A 25,305-nucleotide genomic window follows, 5' to 3' on the forward strand; every position below is an offset into this window, starting at 1 on the left:
AACGGCATCATCAACGTTGAGACCTGTGGCTTTTCTTCAACGTCGACTTGGGACAGATCGAGAGATCTCTTAGTGGGCAACAGAAAAGTTGGCCTCTGAGCTGTAGTGTATAAAAATAAATAGCCCAAGAGATCCTATCTATGTGGCATTAACTGACTTACTAATTTCGTCTCTCATGATCCTAGCCGCCAACTTTTCTGGCACCCTAAGATCCTGTCTTATCATCACGTGGAGATGGAGATTCCCATGCGAAATGCTGTTCTTTGATTGGACTAAAAATATTTGACATCTGATCCGCTCGCTGCAAATGCTCCGGAGACCCATAATCGTAGCGACGGTCAACTTCAGCATCACCACCGTCACGGAACTGCACCACTACCTCTAGCACTATTACTGCCCGCCCACCCTACCACCTACTATCCAAGTCGCAACACCGGTACTTGTCGCCTGTACATCGCCTGTAGCTCTACGTTTCAGAATGGGCACGCTGCCCACCAGCTCTTATCATCCTTGATCTATATAGACTCAGGCCCACCTTGAGTCCAGCAATCTGCCTTTTCTACCATCTACATAACTTTAGGCAGAACGCGCTTCGCAACTCATATTGCTTTAAGGCATCACCACCGCGAGCTCCGTACACGAGGTAGAGCAGAAGTGTGGCTGTCTTTGAGTTCCGAACGTTGTTATCCCCTTCCGCGATCCGATTCGCAAGGCTGCGCTGCGCCTCTTGGCCGCAAAATCTCATTGAATTGCTTGATCTTATCCTTTGCGATAACACATTCCACTTTAACTCTTCCACGCGCACTCGCGATTCTTCGCTACCTACTTTTAACCTCAGTCACGCACGCCTATCGTGTTTCTTTCCACAACCCCGAGACGGCCGAGCAAAAACATCAATCGTTGACCGCTTACTACGAATGACGTTTGCGCAATCTCGTGCGGAATTGTTAATAAATCACAAATTTACTCTCCAGAGTTACCGGCCTTCCTAGGCAATCATTGCGTGAAATCGACTACTATCAAGGCGACAACTCCTCCGAGAACATCACAACTCCCGAACAAACCCAACAGGATTAGGCATCGATAGCAGCCAATTCACTCGAAACAAATCCCACCGCTTCTGTTGAAGCGCCCACCTTCCAGAACCCTTCTCATGTCTGCACCCAACCCTAGGAAACGAGCAGCACCGGGAGCATCGCCTATTGTGCCTATACCGCAGCAAATGCAACCACAATACAACGCTGGAAACGGGGCGGGCAATCAGGGACCGCGATGGACTGGAATGGACCCCTCGAACTACATGAATGGAGTGGACGGACTCATGGACGATAATAAAAACTCGTTTGGTCTCGTTCCGGCACAGCAGCAATATTCCCAGCCCGTGCCGACCCCATCAAACACAATTGCGCGGCGGCAAATGAATCACGCACTTGTTCCGACAAACCAACGAAGTTTTGATGGAGTAGTTGAGCCATGGGGAAACTTCGTCGGTGATGAAAACACACTACTTCAAGGAAATTTCGAAAACCTGAACGAGCAGGACAATGTCGAGGTGCTGGAGGAGAGGGCCCAAAAGGCAAAACGGGACGCGCAAGCCAAGCGCAAGCAGATCCCGCCGTTTGTGCAGAAGCTGAGCAGGTAAGTTTGTGTGTAGCCGACGAATTGAAAGAGGCACGCTAACAATCTCAAAGTTTCCTAGAGGAGCGCAAAAACGAAGACTTAATCCGATGGTCGGAAAAGGGAGATTCGTTCATTGTGCTTGATGAGGACGAATTTGCCAAGACTTTGATCCCGGAGTTGTTCAAGCACAACAACTATGCCTCCTTTGTTCGACAACTCAACATGTATGGCTTCCACAAACGCGTGGGGCTGTCAGACAATTCAATGCGAGCCAGTGAGCGCAAAAACAAGAGCCCAAGCGAATACTCCAACCCTTATTTCCGACGAGGGCACCCGAATCTTTTGTGGCTGATCAACAAACCCAAAAGTGGGAGCAAAGCCAAGAAGGGCTCAAAGGGTGCCGAGGGGGACAATGACAGTGAAGACGACGTTGCCAACGAGGAGGTACTTACCTCTGGGCTGGGACCTACTGCTGCTCAACCTCCTCGCTCGTTGCCGGCAGGTGAATCCCAACCAGCACCCAAGAAAGAAATGGGCCTTATTCGTGAAGAGTTGAGTAAGGTCAGGGATCAGCAGAAACTCATTCTCGGCGCAATTAACCGTCTGCAGCGGAACAACACTGAACTGTATAACCAGGCTCTCATGTTTCAGACCCAGCACGACCGTCACCAGAATTCTATCAACGCGATTCTCAATTTCCTAGCCAATGTGTTCAGGAAAACACTGGAAGACCAGGGCAATTCGCAAAATGTCAGCGACATCATCTCGATGATAACGAATCAAAACCAGCAGTCTGCCCAGCATGGAAGTGTGTTTGAGCTAGGCGATTACATCCAACAGATGAATCCCAATACATACGGGACTCCCAAGAAGACTAGGGGTCTTTTGCCAGCACCTCAGCAGAACAACCGCGCCCAGGCAGTCAGATCGTCTTCTACTCCGAATAGGTCTACGCCTGGCAGTACAGCATACCAGCCTGTCAGTCATCATAATCACAACCCTGAGATGGGTCATGTCACGGAACTCGTCGACAACTCCCCCAGCGACACAACCACTCCCAACCTTCGCCAAGAGCTTGAGGCGAATCCCGAGGAACGAATGATGAGCCTCATCAACGAACACAACAAACACAACAACGGCCATGGCATGGATATCCCTGACGCGGCAGACCTAGTTGCCAGTGCGCCCAATGCCTTGAGCAATGCTCAGCGAAACAACCTGGCTAACTTCATAGCCGGGCAGACCTCCGCTGCTCCTTCGGGCAGGTCGACTCCGGCATCAACTCCTGTCTCTGCTACACCAATCCCCACTCCTACACAGATCCCCACGTCCAATTCCCACATGGCCATGCCCACGATGTCTACCTCGGCCTCTGTTTCCCCCCCACCAGCCAGTTCCGTCCCACCCCCTTCGCTCTCCCCCATCATGGGCCCACCAATGGTGCCGCCTTCTATCAACGAGATCAATTCCAACTCAATGGAACTGAACCATCTTCAGCGCCTCCAGAGCCAACAGGACGCCAAGATAAGCGAGATCGGTAGCATGCTGGGGCCGTTGAGTCCTTCTGGACATGTCCCCGGCTTGAGTGATGACGCGGCAGCGTACTTCGACCCTCAGTCAACTGATTTCGACCAATTCTTTGACATCGGTGACTTGTCAGGTGGTCATGATTTCACCGATGGTAGCGATTTCGACTTTGCTATCGACACAGACCCAAACCATCAAAACCAAGCACCACTGCACCCAGGACATGTGATGTCGCACACAAGCCTTACCAATACACCCAGTCCTGCCGGCACAGAAGAAATATCCCGTGATGATTTACGGTTAGAAAACAACCCCTCTGATCGAGGAACCAAACGACAACGCATCGCCTAGGTGCCCAAGCGTTGAGTCTTTCCCGAGCGGTATTGCAGCTTTTGGCTAGGGCCGTGCTGGGGATGGGTAGATGGGGCATGCCGCCAGGTATTTCGTTGTATTTAATAAACTACGTACTATGTATAATCCTTTTGGAAATATCCTTACGGGTGGGTTGGGTTTCGTTACAGAGAGCGCATTTAACGACATTCAATAAGGGAAGGCAGGGAAGGGAGAGGGTTATACTTTCAAGTCAGCGTGTTGATCCTGTTGCTATGCTATTGCTTTTCAAGAGGGAGAGGTGAGCATTTTTTGTTATTAAAGAAAAAGTTATAGAAACCCATGGGTGAAACCCCCAGGAAACGTTAAGGGTGCGGCGGCTTTACATAGGGGCTCAGAAACCAAAAACCAGAACCAGAAATAGGAAGGGTTGCGTCTGCACGCCTTATGATATGATGTATGCGATTAGGTACAACCAATAATCCCACTTTTTAATCTGTACTTGAAGTTGAATAACGTGTGTTGGTGATATACCCAAGTATTTGAAGGTGAGCATATTGTTGTGCTAAAAGAAGCCCAGACTATTACCGACTACACTGTGAGTGATAGGCGATGAGAGATGCATGCACTTGCGTTGATTTTTGTGAATAAAGAGTTCTGAGCTGACTTTTGTCAATTTGTAAGGGTTGGAGGAGGGAGGAGGAGGAGCCCGAGGAAAAATCCAGAACAGAGGAGGCATTAGTGCAGCCGTACAGTAATGAACTACTGCAGTAGTCAGTTTTGGATTAGTAACTGATGCTCTTGTTTATATGTTTATTACATTGCAAGAAGCCGTCTTAGGCATCTATAGGCATCAGAGGCAGTCTTGCTCGTAGACGTGTTGTAATCTATTCCGGGTTGTTGATACACACGGGCTTGTACCATGATGTATTTCTCGTCTTTGTACAATAATGAACTGTTTCGTCCTTTACCCAGAACCTAAGTAACAAGGACGGCTGTCTTATATACTCCTCGATGGTACAGCGTTTCGCAACACCGATCGTACTCTCGAAACATGTCACAAGGTCCTCGCAAGGAACCGAGTCCCATCCAGCACCATAACATCACAAGAGCGGGTATCGAGTATAGTAAGACAAAAAGAACCAATGCTCATCAATTACTATCTATCATACATCAAAAAAGAAGTACCACGCTTCTCTAGCCCGCATACAACGTCTCGTGCAAAGCGCTGCCCAACAAAGATAGTTTCATGCCTAGCTGAGAGAACCCAACACGATAGAACGCCGAACCCTTTTTTGTGTTTAGCGACATAAAAGAAACAAGATTATTTGGTATAGGGAATGTAATAGCGAGAGAATTAGAGCCAGTACATCCACAATGCTAGGCTTTAAATGCCTGAGAGCAAGAGTCTGAGATGAAAAAGATCAGAGGCACAACCGGAGCGACTTAGTGATTGTGGCTATGGTCATGACCGTGGTCGTGACTGTGTTCATGCGCACGAGGACTGGAAGGGCTGTGCGACGATTCACTAGCCCGTCTTGTGGATGACGCCTTGGATGATGAGTCGGCTGGACAGCAGCCCTGCGCCTGGCAGTCGTCGATACACTCGAGGAGGCAACTATCCCCCTTGTTTGAATCGGCTCCGCCATCGAGTGTAAGAGCAGCGGCGTCGGAATCGTGAGCGTGCTTCGAATCGAAGCAGAACTCGGGCTGTATAGTAGCACTGTGAATGCCGAAACCGTGGAGGCACTTGCGAGCGCGACGAGCCAACTCCATGTACTTCTCGCCACTGTGAGAGTCAATGGGGAAGGAAACCTGGAGGTGCATGCTTGCGACGAGCTTCGTGTCTGAGAGCTGCCATACATGGATGTGGTGGCAGGTGATGACACCAGGGAGAGCCTCGATGTCTTGTCGAATCTCGGGGACGCTAATATGCTCAGGGGTGGCCTGCAGGAGAACGCGCGCAGTGCCTCTGGTGAGGGGAATACATGTCTTGAGGATAATGGCAGTAATGAACAGGGAGACGGCAGGATCAGCGTAGACCTTGCCAGGCCAATCGGTAAGCCAGATGATAAGAGCAGTAACCATGACACCAATGTTACCAAGCATGTCGCCAATGACGTGGAGAATCATGGCGTTCATGCCCATATCAGCGTGGTTGTGACCGTGGCTATCCTTCTTCTTGGCATCCTTGGGAAGAGTGTGGTGGTGACCTTGATGAACGCTCGAGTCTCGTCGAGGTCGTCGGGAATGGGAGTGAGAGTGGGAGTTGCTGTGACCGAGAGATGAGCCATTCTTGGCAACACCCTTGAGAAGAGGAGACTCTTCGTTGGCCTCATTCTCCTCCAAGATCAAAGAGTTCTCGGCGTCAGTTTCGCTCTCACTCGTGACCTCGTTGGCATCGCCTCCACGGGTGGCTTCGATGATGCTCTGTCGGAAACTTGCGGGGTGGATGCTCAAGTCATCGAGACTAGCGAAACGAGAATGTCCACTCCTACTGGATCGATGATAGTCGCGGCCTCGTGAGTGTCGGTTGTTCTCGTTGGATTTTCCGTTAGACTTTCGGGAAGAATTTGCGCGTTGCATAACGGCCTCGGGTAGAACCTCAGCGGCGCGGCCGCTTTCATCAGCAAGAGCGCTGTGGTATCCGGCGTTGCCCTCCTCGGCATCATGGGCATGGCTGTGCGAATGTCCATGATCATGATCGTGGTCGTGATCGTGGTCACCAGGTCCGTGGGAGTGGCCGTGGCCACCGAGGACAAAGAAACCGACAAAGTTGGACAGTAGACCGGTGGTACCGACGATGAGCATGAGCTTGGGGTTGTCGATCTCCGGGGGTTCGATGAATCGGGTAAGGGCTTCGAGGACGATGGAGACACAAAGAGCGATAAGGAAGACGGCGTTGAAGAAAGCACCTAGAATCTCGGCGCGAACCCACTGGAAGACAGTTAGTTATGCGATTCGGCGTTTGGAGTTGTTGCGACTGGGTTTAAACGTACGCCAAAGGTGAACTCATCAGTAGAAGTCTTTTGCGCGGCAGACACAGCCCAGAGACCAATAACCAAGGAGATAATATCATTGAGCTGTGCAGTGTTAGTTTCCGTTTGTCAATTGGTTCGCGCGCAATGCGACGTGGAAGTTAATCGACGTACCATGTGAAAGGCATCAGCCATAAGAGCAAGAGAATGGGCAAGGAAACCAGAGACGATCTCGACGAGGAAAAAGACAGTGTCGATAGCGATCATGACCTTGATCCTGGTGCTCTTGGACCAAGCCATCTTTTGAAGAATACCCATGATGAAATAAAACGGCCTAGAAACAGAACAAAAAAGGAAGAGAAAAAGTGGTTGTGTTGATGAAGATGGAAAAGAGAAAAAAGCTGGAGGGAATTGCGATTATGGTTTGATCTGGGCTTGGCTGGATTATCCTTATCCCAAATACTTGCGGGCCCCCCCTCAAGGAGAGAGAGAGAGAGAGTGAGAAGATTTAACTCGGGACAAGCAAGCTACCTCTCACCCCAGTCTACCTCTAGTTAGTCGTTAGTACATGTATGTGCCGTAGTTTTTAGGTGCTATAGGTAGGTTACTACTATGACGGAATGCGACAGTGGAGAGGTTGATCCCTGGAGTAAGGGAGAGGTTAAGGCAAGGGTCGGTTACGCAGTGGTTAGAGGGTATAACTCCGAGTGACACGGACGATAAGAGAATAAGACAAGGGGAAAGAGAAGATAGAAGAAGAGAGGGAAGAGATTGAATCGGATTGAAAATTCATGCCAAAGCGCTGATTAATTTATTGAAACAGTTTGTCGAGTAGTGGCAAAGTTTAATCAGCCTTGATCAACGGCACGATCCAATGCAAGCAATTAGCACCTCACTTAGCACCTACAGAAAGAGGGACCTACAGACACATTTCTTACCTAGTTGCAGGCTTGCAGCTAAGACATCATCACCCTGCTAGTTCGAATTGAGACAGCCGTGGTAGCCGTAGCCGTTTTGTTGGCTACAGGTCGAGTGGAGGGCTGGAGCTATCGAACCTACAATACTCCTAGCTCGGTACAGATACCGTCGCTCGTTTATAAAAAGAAGTTTTGTATAATTGTTACGGAAAACTCCATCTTTGAAACTATAAAGTTCCACTACTTGGGTGCCTAGAGAGTTACAAGTGGTTCGATAACAATGAATGTCACTGTAGCGGTTACTGGACATGTTACATGTGTTACGAAACAAGGGACAACAAGCATTGATCATCGTTTCGGTTCGGGGATATTTTAAGCAAAGTTCACGAGGTTAGAGAATTCGTTCTGCCGGTTCGGCATTTGATCCTCTCCTGGCCATATCGGTTCAACCATTTGACTATTAGTGGAGTTGGTCTAGACTCCGACTTCGGGAATAATTGCATCGCAATATATAACTCTATTCATTTACAGAGAAGCAAGTAATAAGACAACGCGTCAAGACTTTATTTATGATGGTTGATAATACTAGACTAATTCCCCTGCAGCGTAGCTTCGTATTAAATGTCTCGACTACCTATGTACACCATTCAAGATATCAATCTAACAATACCATGTAACTATACTCTCAGGTACATATCAGTTCTCATCCTTTTCGCAAAAACAAAACGAAAACCTGACCATTCCCCATCCGAGCGTCTCTTCTCGGTGAGATCTATTACTTCGTGGGGCTTCTCTTCGGGCCATTCTTACAGTAATTTAATAAACTGGATCTTGTTCATCACTACTGCAGCTATGCAAGAAGAAAATAAGACGAGAGAGAAAATACAATGGCTAGTCTGGACAACAATTCTGACTCGATCATATCTGACAGTTTTACTTTTGCCGTTGTCATCAAGCCAGCCAGCCTCAATCTTTCAGCTCCGTAGCGAGTCTGACCACATGCCAATTATTGAAAAGGGGAGCGTTCCTAGTGGTTGTTTGAGAAGCCACAATATTGGCACTATCGTTATCATCAACATGCAAGGGTTCTTTGCACGCTGATCAGCAAAGCCATGTTGTTTCAAGTTCAGGGTAGGATACTTGTTTAAATTGAGGAACCTGAAGACAGGGTTGCTATCTTGATGCAAGAAGAACTGGTAAAATGTTGCCAAGATCTTTGCCCATTCATCGAGAGGAAAGACACATGTAGCAGTCGTACACACACTTCATAAAATACACAGCCTCTTCGTTCAGCATTACATGCCACACCGTTATGCGCCAAGGGACGGGAAGTGAACATCTTTGCATACCTGCCACCACAAGGCTTCTTTCCAATTGTGATCTAATTCTATCCCAACCGGAAACTGACATAAGAAAGAGGGTTCTGATTCAAATCACAGTTTTCGTATGAGCAATCAGGCAAAGTCCCGCGCTGGTTACCGGATATGCTTTCTTTTGTGCAATTTTCTGTGATGACCATTATCCTGCAGGATGCTCAGAGCAAACCGATTGTAACTCAATATAGGTGCCTGGAGATGTGGGCCATATTTATTTGCCCAAGACATCTAAGCTCTGTATACAAACACCATGATTGCCTCGCCATGATATTCTTGAGTATGGTTGGTTGTAGGGTAAGAAATGCCAGGTTTGGATGTTTTAATGGCCAACAGTTAGTGGAGTCAGTCAATATTTAGCGCCCTGCCAGCGGCCCGTACCCGTACCCGCCCCCTTCCGCCCGTGCCTGCATCCACAAGCGCGCCTCATTGAGATAAATGACATCTATTGAACATCTTTTTAAAAGGGTTCAATCAAAGAAGACGCTTTGTTCAGTGGGATCTACAAGAGGCCTTCTCTAGAGGCTATACGTACATTGATCTGGATTTCATATGATTCAATGCATCGAAACACAACTCTGCTGCGGCTTGCTGCCCCCTGGTTACCTTGCCGCCCATTTTTATGCGATCACCATCCTTTAGGCGCCATGCCCATGCCTGCAGTGAGTGACATGACTAGCTTGAGTCGTACTGGTTGGTCTAAGTCTTCTTGTCCGTAACAGTCACTACATGTCCCACTGAACACGAAACTTGTTGGTTGTCGACCTCATGATGGAGGCCGTGCCTTGTCCCATAAAGTCTCTTAATCTCATGTCTGCCCTTGAATTGTTATGTGCAAAAAACAGCGTCAAGTATCGTTTCTGCTAGAATCGTGATAATGGAAACCGCCGCGAGTGCCATCGCTTTCGCCGATGCCGCCTTCAAAATTACGAAGCTCATAATCGAGATCAACCAACTATGGGGTGAAGCCAAGACCCTCCCAGAAGATCTCCAAGAGATGGTAGATGAGCTGGATGGCCTCGCTCTTGATTTTGAGGACCTAAAAGAGCAACTTGACCATGACCAAGCATTCCGTCCCGGCCTCAGACAATCCTCTATAAACCGCTGCTACACTGCCGCGAGGAAGGCTCAGAACAATCTGTACACCCTTGTCAAAGAAATGCAGAGCGAGATATACTCGAAGAGGGAGGGTTTCCAACGTACGATGAGCGGTTTTAAGCTTCTCTTGAAGAAAGGCAAACTTGATAAGTGCCGGAAGAAGCTTAAGCACACCATTGAGTTACTTCATAATGCTATAAGTATCCGTCATATGTAAGGCTTACACTCCTAAGCAAGCAAGATTGAACTAACAATGCAAGGTCCATAACAAGAAATAACGTCGAGATAATCACGAGTCGGGTAAGAACCGACTTCAAGCAACAGCTTATCGACTTCCAGCCGGAACTGGTTTCTATGATCCAGACGGCGATACGAAACGAACAAAGACTTGTCGACAGCCAGAGTAACAACCAAAAGCCGCAGAGCGCATTAGAAACGCACAAAAAGACCGCAGAAAAGAGACAACCATGGTTGACTTATACAAATGGACCCAAGTCCTGGCGAGCGCGACTTCAGCTGCCGAGTTGGATTTCGCAAGCTGTTTATGACATTCAATTTAACACTACATTGTATAGTTGGAGCTTCGCCTGCCAATCCTATAACATAATTTCTCCAGAGTCAGATATCATTCAGACCATCCAGAGAGGAGACACGAACGGCGTCTTGAAGCTTTTCGATACACGCATGGCATCGCCATTTGACAAGGACCATCATGGCTATTCCCTCCTCTACGTCAGTATATAATATTAGATTTGATTCCTTTCTCTAACGCTCTTGCAGTTCGCGGCCCAAAAGAAACAATACGAAATATGTCAAGTTCTCTTAAAACTTGGGCTCAAGGGATCTCTTATTGAGGTGATAGGCGAAGGACGAGAGTAAGCCAGTGTTCACCACTTGTCCAAGGACGAAAGAGCTGACTATATAAATAGGAGTCCATTGAAACCCCTTGTGTACCAGCCAAGCCGAAAATCCGCCGAGGTTGAATGGAATCGTATAGTCGAACTATTCCAAGCGTACCTTCAAGACGTTGACGAGGTGCCAGTTGTCCGCCTCTTTGACTTCATCCACGAGTGGACATACAGGGATGACTTCGTTTTTATATTCTTGGAAAGATTTATGCCAAAATACTATCACTGGCCTCTGCGAGATCGGCTGGAAGCAGTTCGTCTCGGATCCTTCCATGTCCTGACGGACAACAGTTTCCCACGCCTTTTATCTAAGGACTCGGCCATAACAAGCTCGGATGTTTCTCAATCTAGTTATGAGAAGCTCTCGCTCCTTCATTCAGCAGCAATAGCCCTTGGAATAAGGTTTGCCGACGAAACCCTTCCTTATAAGAGAAACGACTTTCAGTGGAGGGCTTACACTGAAGCGTGGAAGGAGCTTGTCACAAAAATTGCGTCCGTGGCAGCACCCGATGACCTTCACAGTGTCGAACTTGTGAGCCCTTGGGACGTTCACCATGTCCCGCATTGGAAAGGAACACCACTCATGTCAGTTATCGGGGGAGTACTGTGTTATATTTCACCAGCTGTATCTTTCGTCCACTGGGACAAAGCCTTCCAGGAAACCTTGCATGAGTGGCTAGAGGGACTACAGAAAGCAGGAGTCGACCTTTCTGAGTATGGAAAGAATGAACGCGATCTTTTACACGGGGGACTCAAAGGTGCATTTGACGCAGGTGCTATAGAAGCCTCGCGGACCATGATCAGGGAAACGCTGGCAAGGGCAGCATACGGCACCAAGGTCAGCGAAAAAGCAGTCAAGGGATGGAATGTCAATCACTGGGTCCCCATTCGGATCCTCGATATCGCAACAGGGCCAAAGGTAATTGACTGGCAAATCATTTGGGCGCCTGAGTTCGAGTATATGGCGCGTCAGTTTTGGGAGTTGGTTGAGATCAGGGAGATAAAGAGTGTTATGCCTGGATCATGGAGTGAGAGCTACTAATTTAGACTTTGGATAAATAAACACGTGCTTATGACCACCGCTTCATGTGATCTGTTGGTCCGTTAATACTCGCTTGGGAAATATATATTGCTGGGTGAATATTTACATATCGCTGAAGAATAATTCCATCCCTCCATGTCTTGTTGATTTGTTGCCGCGCGAGTACTAAGGTAACCTTACCTTAATGCTGTGTCCGCAATCTAAATGCCAAAGACCAATCATGACTTTCTGTGAGGCGGGGAACACGGGAGTCTCACATGAAGTTAAGAGGGGCTTCTTGAGAGCTACGTAGGTCATCATGTCATCTATAACTGCAGGTGCTCTCCTCTTGAGGACTGAAGCTCTACTGCCATAACAAATCCATCTTTTTAAAACGTCTAAACCTGTGCTTTTACTTCACCCCTTCATTACTCAGAATCAAAATGGCCACACGTCCAGCAAAGAAGGCCGGTTACTGGTACAAATCTGAAGCAGCCGAGCTGAAGAGTGAGCTTCAGCAGTATATGGCGGCAGTTCCTGAGAGTATCAATGGAGCTCCTGTGCCTGTTCCCGGTGCACGTGTAGTGATTGCACCGTAAGTTTGGGTTTCAAATGAGATCCGATTTGGGATGAACTAACAACACCGTGATCCAGTCACGCAGGTTACGAGTACTCCGGTCCCTGTGCAGCATGGGCATACAAGACTTTGGATCTGAGCTGTGCCAAGCGCGTATTTGTCCTGGGCCCATCCCACACTTACTACCTTGAAGGATGCGCAGCTACTATCTTTGGGAAATACGCAACTCCCTTCGGTGATCTTGAAATCGACGTGGACATGGCCAAAGAGCTGGAGGATGCGATTATGATGGAGAAGATGCCCCGGCAGGGAGAGATCAACGAACACTCTCTGGAGATGCATATGCCATACCTGTACCTCCGCTGTGAAGAAACATTCGAGACACCAGACAAGTTTCCCAAGATTGTACCCGTACTTGTGGGCAGCAACACAGCGAAAGAGGAGAAAGTCATAGGGCGAGCTCTGCTGCCATATCTCAGAGACCCCGAGAACGCCTTTATCATCAGCTCCGATTTCTGCCACTGGGGTTCTGGCTTCAGCTACCTCCCTTACTCACCCACCAATAGTCCTTCTGATTTGACGCAACTAAAGAAGAGAGACCCTAAGCCCGACGGCCCACCGATCCATGAGACGATCAGAGTCATCGATCAAGCTGCCATGGATGCTGTCGAGACTGGCAGTCATGATGCATTCATCAGTACTCTTAAGCAGACACGGAATACGGTGTGTGGACGACATCCCATTGGTGTCACGATGGCAGCACTGGAGCTGCTCCAAAAGGAAGCTGGATTTGAAGAAAAAGGTCGCTTCAGCATCATTCAATACAATCGGAGCAACATGGTTGAAGAACCCAATGGCATGAGCGTAAGCTACGTGTCCGCGTATGCTGTACTCTGAGGGATGTTTAGCAGGACTGCAGGAGTGTTATTGCTGGTTTTAAGAGGGCGGAAGGCTTGTTGGGATTGAGCGATCACTTGGAGTTTGGCTGGGTATAGAAGCGGCATCGAGTTATGAGATAGCGTTTGAGGTTGAAGAGGAGTCATCAAGGCCAGAGTATTTGCCCAGTTCAGTTCAAGTCGTTAGACAATACGAGAACCCCATATTATTAACCGTCAAACTAGTATTTTCGGAGCCAACCTAGACGGAGTCCGTTGGAAACAGAGTTGGTGGAGTGTCAGCTTGTGATGCGTTGTAAGTTTCTGCGGCTGAGATGTAAGACGGCTGAACGGCTTCAAGGTGTGAAGCATACATATGTATGTACGGATCTCCGCACGTAAGACGAATGGTGGAGTAAACCAAAGATCCTTGACGAGAGAAGATTACGAGAGGCATTGGCTATTCGTATTATGGGATTATTAGTGGCAACTATGTATGATGCTATGCATTCGGCTGACAATGGCTCGAGTTGCCCATTGTGTATCCGTATCTTTAGTTGACATCAATAAGGCGGTATAGATTCACATGAATGATCGTCTCTACTTTAAATTGAAGAACCGGATTCTCATCTCATCTCATTCGAAAAATATGTACCACAAATAGCTCACGAACAAGTGATTGGCTTCCCTTGGCAATGTCGCTACGAGCCACTGTTGACCCACGCGGCGAAGCTTAACTTGGGGTCATTCGAGACCCCTCCCTTGTCTCTAAGTCTGAAATGGGTGGACGCCATTTTTGCTGAGCTGAGGCTCACTCCAACTAACTAGTCTAGTCTATGTCTAGAGAACATCTGGTGCGCAAGATTCATCAATTGGTGATTCAGAGTTTGGAGATCTTGGCGATAATGTCGGATAGGGCCGAAGATGCGGATCATTGGACATAAAACACCAGACTTGTTACAGATTTTGCGGTTCAGACTCTTGACGATCCAAGGATGAATGGACAACAACCGTTCAAAGGTGAAACAGTGGGGAAGGCATCGCCAATGAAGAGAGACATGGGAGGAGGACTGTGGTTATTTAGGGATCAACCCCTTGTCTGAGGGAGGTGAATAGAATAAGCCAAACATAGTGGATGCTACTATACTGGTGGTATTGTCGCGAATGATTTTGTCTTTCCATCACGGCCTAAACCGCATTCATGTTAAGCTCATTTATAGCCCTGGTGCTACTGCAGGTCTCTCTCTCCTTCTGGATCCAATTGAATGTGTTGTGTCGCATGATTGTCCAGACTCTTAAAGTGTTTCTGGCTGTTGCATCTCTGGTTTTGAGCACACCGAATACCACGTTGCCTGCGTTTTGACCGACACAACTAGACTATGTATGACGATGGAGACAAACAAGAACATGATCAGATCTCTTACGTAGGTAAAGCCCTGACTGGAATTTACATGTTTGGATACCAACGACTGGACCACCCTGCATCATCATCAAGGGGCAATCTTGTATGTACCTACGGAGTAAGCAAGCCTTGGGGTATCAGAAAAGCTGGAAACAAAGACCATAAAAGACAAAATTAGGAGGTCAGTTTGTGCTGTGGAGACCACTCTCGTAGGCTGTTTTATTTTTTACTCTAAAATATAGAGGCCATCTTTTCTGTTACCCACTGCCTCCTAGGCAAGGTGCGGCTTCCTCAACAGGGCTAAGCTAAGGCTAAGCTAAGGTCAAGTGTAATCTTCTAGGTCCGCTAATGGCAGTGAGCGGCGTCCCTCAAGCGCCCTTGATACCCCCCGGACCCGCTAATTACTCAGTGGCTAAGTGCTATGCTATGCTGCCCAGGCTACTGTCACTACCACTGCCACTTTCACTACAACCTTTGGATGCACAATCTCGCACTCGGCCTCGCTCTCTCCCCCATTCCTTGCTGGGCTCTTCCTTGTAAACTCCCGTCACGTCTCATTTCCAGATCCTTGAATCTTCTTGTTTTTCTTTATCCTTACACCCTCCTCCTTCTCTCTTTCATACTTTTTTACCCTCTTTGCCATCTGTTTTTCCTTTTTAAACCTTTTCGTATCTGTGTCAACCTACTCCACTAAAAAAAGGACCTTGTTTCTCCTTGATTACCTATTCTCACTCTCACTCTTACATCTACTCCTTTCTCCTTGCTGCGCGACGAGAACCAGTCAAGTTTAATATCGTAACACGGACACGACATCGGACTACCACAAGAGAAGAGATATCATCGCAATCAATTGATCGGATACGGAAACCCTCAACAAGACGAGGTGAAATTTACATAAAGAAACACATTCTACATCCTTTCAGAGCTGAAGCTCAGTTGCTACAATGAGTGTTAGTTGCGCCTCCTATCCAGCCTGCCCTCGTCTTACTCCTGTCTTGATGTCGCTTCAATCTTTGGATGTTCCACAATCGGCGCAAAAGAAGCTTGTTTCTGCACATGATTTCACCCGCTTTCCAGCTATTTGTACACTTTGCTAACATTTCAATAGTACGGGTATGTTCTAGATCAGCTTCAGTCGCGCGCCTCCTCCCGACCAATCTATTAACTCGCGTCCTAGATACGGAAGACAAAATCCTTACGATTCCCCTGACCAGGGCTACAGCGATAACAACGGTTATGGCAACGGTGGTGGTTACAACAGCCCGCAAGCTCAGGGCTATGGTGGTGAGACTTCCCAACTTTGTTCACCCATTGTCTTGTGCCATTTACTGACATGATTTGAGGGATAGGTAGCGTCGAAATGGAGCCCCTTGCTCACAACGGTAGCTCCTTTGCTCAAAGTGACCCCAACGCTATTCTCAACGAGTGCCGTGATATCGACCGTGGAATCGACACCGTTGAGCAGAACCTCGAGCAGCTTCGTATGATCCAGCAGCGAACCCTTGATGATGCCGACAGCTCTGGTTCCAGTGCCGCCAACCGTCAGCTCGACGCTCTTTCTACTGAGACCATGTCGCTTTACCGTGAGCTTACCGAACGAGTCCGCACCATCAAGTCCAGTCCCGAGGCCAACTCTGCCAAGAACAACCCTCATGTCACCCGTATTGATCGCCGCCTCAAGGCTGCCATTACCCAGTACCAGCAGGTCGAGTCGCAGTTCCGAAAGCGAACCCAGGACCAGATGGCCCGTCAGTACCGTATCGTTCGCCCCGACGCCTCTGAGCAGGAGATCCAGGCTGCTGTTGAGGACACAACTGGTGGCCAGGTTTTCAGCCAGGCCATGATGCAGAGTGACCGCCAGGGTCGCGCCCGTGCTGCCCTGAGCGCCGTTCAAGACCGTCACCAGGCCCTTCAGAAGATTGAGCAGCAGATGGTCGAGCTGGCACAGCTCTTCCAGGACATGGACACTCTCGTTGTTCAGCAGGAGGCTGCCGTCACCCAGATTGAGCAGAAGGGTGAGGAGGTTGTCGAGAACCTTGACAAGGGTAACGAGGAGATTGGTGTGGCTGTCAACACTGCCCGCAAGACTCGCAAGAAGAAGTGGATCTGCCTGGGTATCTGTGGTATGTATTTCCGGCCAGAACTGTCACCCAGCGATTTGCTAACTTTCCAATCCAGTGGCTATTATTGTCGTTATTGTCATTATCGTCCTCATCTACATCTTTGTTATCAAGGGACAGAACAACAACAACAACAATGGTAATAACAACAAGAGGCGAGCCATCGAGGCTGCTTCTGACGCTATCATGCACACAGCTGTCATGCCCTCCCGTCTAGCTCGTCGCGTCGCTGGCGGCAACGAGGCTGCTTCTCTCATCAGCAGTGTCGCAGGAAGAATCCACATGCCCCAGCTACCGAACAACTAATTGTTCAAGGTGGACGGAGAATTATAAGCTCATTGTATTCGAACCATGTATAAGGCGACTTCCTTTTCTATTCGGGATATCTATACGCCAAACAACGACAAGCTTCGAATCGGAGGGAATTAAAAAGCAGTGTAGGCTGTGTTTGTTTTGTCTTTTTTTGCGTATTCCCATTGGATTATAACTGTTGCTATAGCCCGATAGCCTGTATGTTTTCTTTTTGTTGATACAACCGGGTTTTGAATCTGCCGCTGTCTGGGCTTGGTTTTTCTTTTATCAATTGCATTTGCTAGGGGCGTTTATAGTATGAGCTTTTAATCACATTTCCCTATTTCAACTGCTCTTTGCAAAACCAATGTGTGCGGCTTGTGATTCACGACTGCCGAATGGGTATATCTCAATAGCAGTAGCATTCTAAGAAGTCGGTGTGATAATTTATGTAATAATATACAAGAGCGTCAGGATCAGTACATCCATAGTACGATTCAGCGAGCTTGTCAAACAAATTCCATACGCCAAGAGCCATACCCAAAGGTGTCTGGTCCACCTGAAACTGATAATCCACAATATATTGGGAGTGGTGTTGTTTTATGTTGCCCAAGCTTTACTTCTATTGAGTCGCCATCTGATAATATATTAGCATCGGCACGTAAAAGATAAGAACGGGTTATAGCTTACCAGGTCATGCTGGCAGCATGTCTTTGTCCAAATGTTGAGACACAAGTCTCAAAGACGATGCAAAGTTTCCAACACAATCATCAATCTTCCTCAGCCTTGGCTTTGCCCTTTCCCTTGTCGTCTTCGTAATCTAGAATTGCTTCATCAGGCACACCGCCATCATCTTCTATTGACTGGCTCTGTTCGTCCTGTCCCATAACCATACGCCTCTTCTCACTCTCATCAACAACCTTCTTTAACACCCCCATGCGTCTCCGGAAGTCCTCTGCCAAAACATCAGCATCCTCACCTCCGATAGCACCGCTTCCGGAATTAGGCAGGGAATCAGGCCGCGCCTCAATAGGTTCGCGCTCGACGCCTTCGACGCGGAGTATCGCGCCACCGGTCTCGTCGCCCTCGCCCTGCTGCACTGCAACGCTGGACTCTGTCACGGCAAACCCAGGCGTCAGGCTGGATGCCCATGACACGGCCCAGCGGTTAGCAGAGCCTTCGGGGGCGGGTGCGAGATCTACGACGAGGGCGCGGTGGGATGGATCATGAGAGGGTGCTGAGAGGATGGACTGGTCGTCGTCTGAGAAGAGGTAGTGAATGCGCGGATGGACGGTGGTATTCGTAGTTGAGTTTGTCAATAGTGTGAAGAGCGGTTCGAAGGAAGGCATCCCAGTCTCGACCGGATCAGCCTGGTCGATAGTGGGAGGAGATTGTTCGTGCGAGAGTCCGATATCCGGACCACCCTTGATGGACGGCGAAAGGCCATCTGTAGGAGACGCATCCCTATCGGTAGTAGACATTGTGACGAGAGGTAGGTTGTGCTGTTGAGCTTCTAAAGTGGCAGGGATAAAGCGACCGAGCCAGAAGCATCTTTACTTCCACTGGATCGTTCTTGCTAACAACAAGCTGTTTGAGCTGTCTAAAGTTGGTTGTACATAGATCGAGGACGAAATGATGGGATGACGGAGGAAGCTATGAGGGCTTATCTTATCAGCACGTGGGTACTTTGGTGTATAAGTGGTGATCTGCCTGATTAAATGACAAACGAGATGCAATTTGTACGAGATGAGATTGGATGTAGATCACATCTCTAATTCATATTGACAAAGTTCTGGCCGTTTTTGGAGTCTTTGTTTGTGGCTCAACGTTGTTAAAGGTTAACTTGGAGCTGCATATGCAGTATGCATGGAGAGCAGTATCGTGACTTGACATGTGACTGACTGAATGTCTGGAACCAGCCACCTGCAAAGCATAGGTAATCTTCAGTATCTAGGTACGTAGACAGAGTACTAACACGGGAAGCAGATATTTAATTCAGATCTTTATTCAGATCAACGTCATATTCACAGGGTCTATATCTGCAGAGTCAATCTGGTGTGTTCAAGTCAGATGATGCTTCATGGTCGCCAACATGGCCAAAAGTTTAGCCTGGGCACTGTATCTGGTAACCCGGTCTGCAGATAATAATTTATAATATTTCTTAGTACTGGCATTCTAATAATAATTCGGTTTCTTCATACACCGCGGTTTAAGAGTCTGCATCTTCATGCACTCTGACGTCTCTTGTCACCTATGACTTGTTCGTTTATTGCCCGATATGGCTTTGGTTTCCTGCAGCCCTGACTTGTTCAACACCCTTTTGAAAAAATAATATTACACTTGACTCAACAGTCATACTCTCCTACGTTCCTCGTGGTTAAACCATACTAATTTGGTTTAACAACGAGTCGTGTGCTGGACAGAGGGTGGCTGTGAACTTATGAAAAATGTTGATTGAGTTGGGCAGAGTTAGGCACCTAGAGCCTTCACTAATCCAGCTTCCCAAGCTAACGCCAGCCCCGTCTATTGAGTCTATATGCATGTTCCCACGATGGCTGTATCATTGCCTCTATTTTTGGGTCTTTCCTGAAGACCTTCCTTTTTCCCAACCATGAATTTCGTTCCCGTGATATCGTGACAAAGGAAATCTATAACAAATAGTAACACCACACCAGTATGTGCCCGCTCTGCAGGCAAATAAAACGCCACGTCGCTAAACGTCCATTATGCAAAAATGCAGATTGTAATCGAACAAGAAGCGGTAAAGACTTTTCAGGACGAAGAAGAATGCAGGGCACGGAAGCCAGCCGCAACCAAACTTCTCGACTTGTCCTTGGAATCAGCTGGAGCGTTCCAGTAAAAGAGTCCCTGTAAACTCATCGTTAGCGGTCTGTCATCAATATCGGATGGTACGATGTCGGTATTGTGCCCAAGACACTCTAACCCTCATCATCCACAGTTAGGCTACTTACACCTAGTCCCTTTTGCTTGCAGAAGCCCGCCTTCATCTTGACGGTGTCCGGGTTGTCGTACGTCACAAAGCCACCATCTGCTCCCATGCATTGTGCTGCCACATGGCGTTTGTCAACGACCTCCTTGCAGCCCTTGCGTGGGAGCTGGTTGTACTCAAAGGTGCCATCCTCTGCGCCACCAATGCCCTTGTACTTGTGTCCTGCACCAGTGCAGTGAAGAAAACTTCGTCCGAATGTTGGAATGCCAAGTAGAATCTTTTTGGGAGGGAATCCCTTGGACATGAGATACGAAACCCCTGAGGAAGCCGATGTCTCTTCCTTGTCCATGGCGTAAAGTTGTGCGTGGTGGCCGGCTTTGGGGGTCCACGAACCGAAAAAGTCGTAGGCCATCAAATTGATGAAATCCAGGTATTCGGCAATCTCCATCAAATCTAGAAACTGCAAGACAGCCTTGGCTGCAGGAAGCGCAGCGGTGAGGACATAATGCTCCTCGGGGAGGTGAATTCGGACGGCTGCCAGCAGAGCCAAAAAGTCATAACCTTGTTGCGCATCACAAGGGTACTCCCATGCAACTGTTTGGAAAAGTTGGTCAGTTTCTTGTGTCACAGTAACAAAACTGAGGCAGTTTCAAATGACTCACTGTCGATTCCATCTAGTCCAGAGGCCTCGACAAGTCCTCTGGCTGATCGAGCAAAGTTGTCTCGCAGAAGAGTGCTTGATGCCACGACGGGGAAGATTTCTGACGAGTTTCCTCCACCAATTGACAAAACAACTCGAAGATGAGGATGTTTTTGCTTAAGATGCATCAGAGATCCTAAACCTCCCTGAACACCATCAACAGGCGCACCAGCGTCCGCCCACTCATCGCTCAACTAAACGAGTCAGTATCATCCACTGCCGAGACTTGTAGTGAAAACTTACAAATACACCACCATCGGCTGAAACGCTGGCGTATGCATAATAGACATGATTGATGCAACTGTAGTTGAGCATGCCCGGTGTATCTCCTTGGTATATCCGGTAGTTGGGGAAGTATACAGCGTTTGTGAACATGACATCAGACAAGTTGGAAGCCATCTTGGACTTTCTTGAGGAGCTCATGCTGGGTGGTATGAGAGAGGGAGAGACAGAAAAGAAGAGGAGGAAGAAGGAGAAGAGAAAAGACAAGTCTGACACACAAGTTTAAAAGAATAAGAGAAAAATGTACACCGAGTATTTGTTGCTTCGAGTGTGTCCTGCAAGAACCTGCATAAATCTGGGATCAAGATCTTCGAGGTACAACTAAGAACTGGTGTGTCGGTCAACAACGTTAGGCACCAAAGACTTTCTGATGAAATTCCATGATTGCGAACGAGAAGGATCCGAGCTATATAACGCTCAACACCACACCAGCACAACTAGCTAATAGAAGGAGGGTCATCTAGTTGATGCGACGACAGCAGGGACTAGCATCCAAATTACGGAGGGTCCTGAATGCGGTCGGCAGTACTGATACATGACATAATTGCGGGGAGCCGTGAGAAGAAACACAAACGCGCTTGCGTTTGTTAGAGCTGAGAAGCAGAGGCTTCTTGGGAGACCGTGAAGTGCAGTTATCCTGTCGGATCGCGTCGCTACCTGCTATTAGCCTGTCTTTTTAGATGCTTTGACCAGGCCTATTCGGGCCTTGTTAAGAAGGTGAAATATGCGCCTCATGAAATGACGGTTGGTGCCCTTGGCAGTCCAGCCCTGAAATGGAGTCGGAGATCCGGGGGGAGAACACTAATTCCCCTTCAAATAGAGTCCGTGTAAGAAGAGACCCTGAACTGTTGACCTGAAGAGGACATGATTCTGGGTTCGACGAACTGACCTTCGGCTGCTGAGGCCGAACGGTGATGCTGAAGCATTGACGGGGCGGCCTTCCCGAAGAATCGAATATCCCTGCTACGATGGACAAAGATGAAACACTTTGACAGAAGGACATGTAAATGACATGCATCTTTAATACCTAAAAACAGTATAGAACGGCAGTCACGTTGCTGAATGAGCCGTGGACCTCGGCGCAAACCGAGACGGCATATGTCTTCGGCTCACGTCGAGGCATTATTTGAATGGGACTCGACTTCTCATTAGTAACCTCTCAGCATCGGAGCGAGTCACTCACGTAGGATGCAGCAAAGTTCAAGGGATGAGACAGTCTCAGTCAGATAGGACAAGCTCAGCGGCATTGTTCTGGATGACACAACGTCCGCATTTAGTATCAGGACGATCCAGGCACAGTACATGCAGCACCATCGTCCTTGCGCAAGGGTAGTCCCAGAAACGCCGAGTCAGAGCACAACTCGTCGATAAACAGTCGAGCACCCGTGCGGCTCCATGTATTCGTCTTGCCATCAAACTTCTCGAAGGTTTGGAACGCGCTACGGCGAATGGTCAAGTTAGTTCCATAATTCAAACCCGTCAGGGGTGATGAATTATGGGCTCAATCTTGAGTGGACCAGACGCTATGTTTGGAGTTCGCCCGCATGAGCCAGGACAGTCTACGGATAGACAAACCATAACCATTCTAATTATGTTTCTGTTTCAAAGCTTGCGCCTACATACAACTGTACTCAAAATTGGGGGAACCACCATAGTGAGCAGTTGACTGACTCCTTGCAGTAAACCAATGGTTGCGCTTTCGGTTTTAGCCTCGCCTAGCGGATCTCTCACCTAACTGGCATGTGGAAATTAGCGTGTTTTTAGAAGCCATCCTCACACTCAATTAAAGAAAGAGGCTGAGATCTGCAACATGTCAGGGCTGCAGTGCATAATTATTGTTTGTCCGGATTTTGAGGCATGAATCCTGCCAAACTCTCGAGCGCTTTGCCTCAACTCTGCCTCAGATAAATCTGTACCTGCTGGCCAGCACTTTTATTCACAAGGTCATGCGTAAAGTATTGCGACCTCATGCAAGTGTGTGTGTGATATTTTGCAACCATAATCCGACATCCCTGTACACAGATTCAGAACAATAACATAAAAATGGGTTGTCCAAGGTCGGAAATAAAGCCAAGAAGCGGCAAGAGTTGATCTATCCCCCCTCAGCTGCATTGACGTATCTCATGGCTTCTGGCTGGTATGTTGGGCGATTACCCGAAAGGCGATACCCGATACAAGCGTAGTGATGCGGAGGCGGAAGTGAATGTTGGTTCTGCATTTGAGACTCAGTGGTCAGCAAGTTGGCGGGAGACGGCCGGGAATCCTGCAGGGCTCCTTCGTACATAGGCAAGGCGACCTCGAACAGCAGGAGGTGAACAGAGACGTACTACCAAGCCAAACCCTTGTTGATAAGGTCTGTGCTAGGTTCAACATCTGTCAAACAATCGTGTTCAAATAGTTGTCTGGTGGAGCTGAAATGGCAGGGCGACGACCAACGTCCTTCCAAGCCTGGTCGGTAGAATGCGTGAAAACCTGTTGTGTCCAAGGAAATTCATGTCTGTCTCAGCTTCGACCATATTGAGGGGGATTTTTGGCCTTCTTGGGTAGGGCGATGCGGATCAGGTCCATGGGAAGCAAATAAACATCCAATACACCGCACCCCCAACTCACAGATTGGACCAACAGTCGAATGGCAGATTGCTTATATGCGCCATCCGCATATCCTATCACCAACAACTCGCACAAGTATGTAGGCAGCTGAAAGAGATAGCGCATGTATGCCAATCTTACCAATACTAGAGGTGAAAGCCTTTGTCAGAAGGAGGGGTCTTGGCATCGTGGTAGCAAACGTGCAGTATTCCCATGACCTCTTGCGTGATGTCCTCGAGTAAGAACCCTTGTGTACTTGATCGGTTTCACAGGGACGATCATTGTGGCGCAACCATGATCAACAATGATAAAGTGCATTGGGCCCATGTTCTGCACACCTCGAGCAGTTTTGCTTTCGACTTCTAACCAACCCACTAGTCAACAAGCAAGATGCCAGACACTGATAGCCACTCCTTTTCTCTGATCTCTGAGCCGGGGATCGAGACGATATACACACCAACAGAACAAGACACGGACGATTATGATTTCGTTTTTGAAGACGGCCGATCTGAGTGTGTGCAGCAAGACAATGGATCGAGTTGTTGCACTTCACTGGCGCCCAGCATGTTGGACTATGAACACTCTAATGGGCGACGCTATCACGCCTATTTGAGCGGGAGATATCCTCTGCCAAATGACAAAGGCGAGCGATGCCGCGAGTTGGCTGAGCATATTTTGATGCAACACCTTCTTGTACGTCAAGTCTTGTAACGGAATAAAGTTCCGGCGTACTAAGTTCCCATATTTGCAGGATGGTGAACTCTTCTTGTCCGACATTGGTGACAAACCGAAGAAGATAATCGATATTGGCACAGGCACTGGTGAGTGTTGCGATAACTGGCCGCTGCTGTACTGACCACTTGTAGGAGCTTGGGCAATAGATGGTACCGATTTAACTGCAAACGACTCGGAGGTTATTTGCTAACAGCTCGCTAGTCGCCGATTTGTATCCAGGGGCGAGCGTAATTGGAACAGACCTGTCACCAACTCAGCCCAAGTCGATGCCGCTGAATGCATGCATGTTTGTCGAGGACTGCGAAGATCCGTACTGGGCAAACGGATACGACTTCGATCTGGTCCATTTCAGAGGAATGGCCGGGTTTCTTCTTGATCTTGACGCCATGGTCGCTAACGCCTATGAGCAAGTAACATGCCACCAAGGAATAGTCACCCGCTAACAAATAAAGACACATAAGAAGCGGTGGATGGATCGAGTTCCAAGACTTCGACTACACAGTTTGCTGTGACAACGGCACCATGAAGAAAGACGACCCTTTGCAAGTGTTTTTCGATACCTGCGCTCGGGGAATGCGAAAGTACGGCTGTACCAACTTTGGCCAGAGTAATATTCGAGAATCTCTAGTCTTTGCTGGCTTCACTCAAGTTGAGGTGGTGAACAAGAAAGTGCCCATTGCACGTTGGCCAAAAGATGAGGGACTAAAGGATATTGGGACGATGATGGAAGCTAACATTTCCGATCTCATTGGGGCCATTGCCATCAAGCCTTTAATTGCTTTGGGAATGTCGGCAGATGAGAGAAAAGGGATGATCTCTCAGGCTTGTCAGAGTCTCAAGAAAGGCAAGGCTCATCGGTACATGAACTGTCGCATCGTTTTTGGCAAGAAAGATGGTGACGAAGGTGCTTGCAAGTCCTGATGCGGAGTCTTGACGTTCGACTAGTTGACCTGAGATGTTTGGATGAGGTTAAATTTAATCTCATGAGGGGGTGGTGTTGGGATATTTATTA

General features: G+C 48.2%; 8 protein-coding genes across 8 annotated transcripts; 5 read left to right on the forward strand and 3 right to left on the reverse strand.

Moving 5' to 3' along the window:
* Nucleotides 1-1,153: 1,153 nt before the first annotated feature.
* FGSG_00946 (uncharacterized protein) lies at nt 1,154-3,498 on the forward strand (the record flags this gene model as incomplete). Its single annotated transcript, XM_011318386.1, has 2 exons — nt 1,154-1,638; nt 1,692-3,498. The coding sequence occupies 2 exons, from the start codon at nt 1,154-1,156 to the stop codon at nt 3,496-3,498; spliced, it is 2,292 nt and encodes a 763-aa protein (XP_011316688.1).
* A 1,425-nt stretch (nt 3,499-4,923) lies between these two features.
* On the reverse strand, nt 4,924-6,773 carry FGSG_00947 (cobalt uptake protein COT1; the record flags this gene model as incomplete). Its single annotated transcript, XM_011318387.1, has 3 exons — nt 4,924-6,414; nt 6,477-6,560; nt 6,630-6,773. The coding sequence occupies 3 exons, from the start codon at nt 6,771-6,773 to the stop codon at nt 4,924-4,926; spliced, it is 1,719 nt and encodes a 572-aa protein (XP_011316689.1).
* Nucleotides 6,774-9,622: 2,849 nt separating this feature from the next.
* FGSG_00948 (uncharacterized protein) lies at nt 9,623-10,060 on the forward strand (the record flags this gene model as incomplete). The annotated part of the gene is made up of 1 exon (XM_011318388.1): nt 9,623-10,060. One exon carries the CDS (start codon nt 9,623-9,625, stop codon nt 10,058-10,060), a length of 438 nt encoding a protein of 145 aa, XP_011316690.1.
* Nucleotides 10,061-12,215: 2,155 nt separating this feature from the next.
* FGSG_00949 (uncharacterized protein) lies at nt 12,216-13,246 on the forward strand (the record flags this gene model as incomplete). Its single annotated transcript, XM_011318389.1, has 2 exons — nt 12,216-12,367; nt 12,427-13,246. The coding sequence occupies 2 exons, from the start codon at nt 12,216-12,218 to the stop codon at nt 13,244-13,246; spliced, it is 972 nt and encodes a 323-aa protein (XP_011316691.1).
* A 2,180-nt stretch (nt 13,247-15,426) lies between these two features.
* Nucleotides 15,427-17,384, forward strand: FGSG_00950 (uncharacterized protein). The gene is made up of 5 exons (XM_011318390.1): nt 15,427-15,576; nt 15,735-15,739; nt 15,804-15,910; nt 15,970-16,749; nt 16,805-17,384. Exons 1-5 carry the CDS (start codon nt 15,571-15,573, stop codon nt 17,050-17,052), a joined length of 1,146 nt encoding a protein of 381 aa, XP_011316692.1. The 5' UTR covers nt 15,427-15,570; the 3' UTR covers nt 17,053-17,384.
* A 64-nt stretch (nt 17,385-17,448) lies between these two features.
* Nucleotides 17,449-18,593, reverse strand: FGSG_00951 (uncharacterized protein). The gene is made up of 2 exons (XM_011318391.1): nt 17,728-18,593; nt 17,449-17,674 (listed from the first exon to the last, which is right to left on the reverse strand). The coding sequence occupies exon 1, from the start codon at nt 18,516-18,518 to the stop codon at nt 17,808-17,810; it is 711 nt and encodes a 236-aa protein (XP_011316693.1). The 5' UTR covers nt 18,519-18,593; the 3' UTR covers nt 17,449-17,674; nt 17,728-17,807.
* A 1,216-nt stretch (nt 18,594-19,809) lies between these two features.
* Nucleotides 19,810-21,086, reverse strand: FGSG_00952 (uncharacterized protein; the record flags this gene model as incomplete). Its single annotated transcript, XM_011318392.1, has 4 exons — nt 19,810-19,905; nt 20,010-20,581; nt 20,650-20,881; nt 20,931-21,086. 4 exons carry the CDS (start codon nt 21,084-21,086, stop codon nt 19,810-19,812), a joined length of 1,056 nt encoding a protein of 351 aa, XP_011316694.1.
* A 2,862-nt stretch (nt 21,087-23,948) lies between these two features.
* Nucleotides 23,949-25,214, forward strand: FGSG_11864 (uncharacterized protein; the record flags this gene model as incomplete). The annotated part of the gene is made up of 4 exons (XM_011318393.1): nt 23,949-24,251; nt 24,310-24,379; nt 24,495-24,703; nt 24,774-25,214. 4 exons carry the CDS (start codon nt 23,949-23,951, stop codon nt 25,212-25,214), a joined length of 1,023 nt encoding a protein of 340 aa, XP_011316695.1.
* Nucleotides 25,215-25,305: the final 91 nt, after the last annotated feature.

Source organism: Fusarium graminearum, chromosome 1, assembly GCF_000240135.3.
Source record: "Fusarium graminearum PH-1 chromosome 1, whole genome shotgun sequence".
Classification (NCBI taxonomy): domain Eukaryota; kingdom Fungi; phylum Ascomycota; class Sordariomycetes; order Hypocreales; family Nectriaceae; genus Fusarium; species Fusarium graminearum.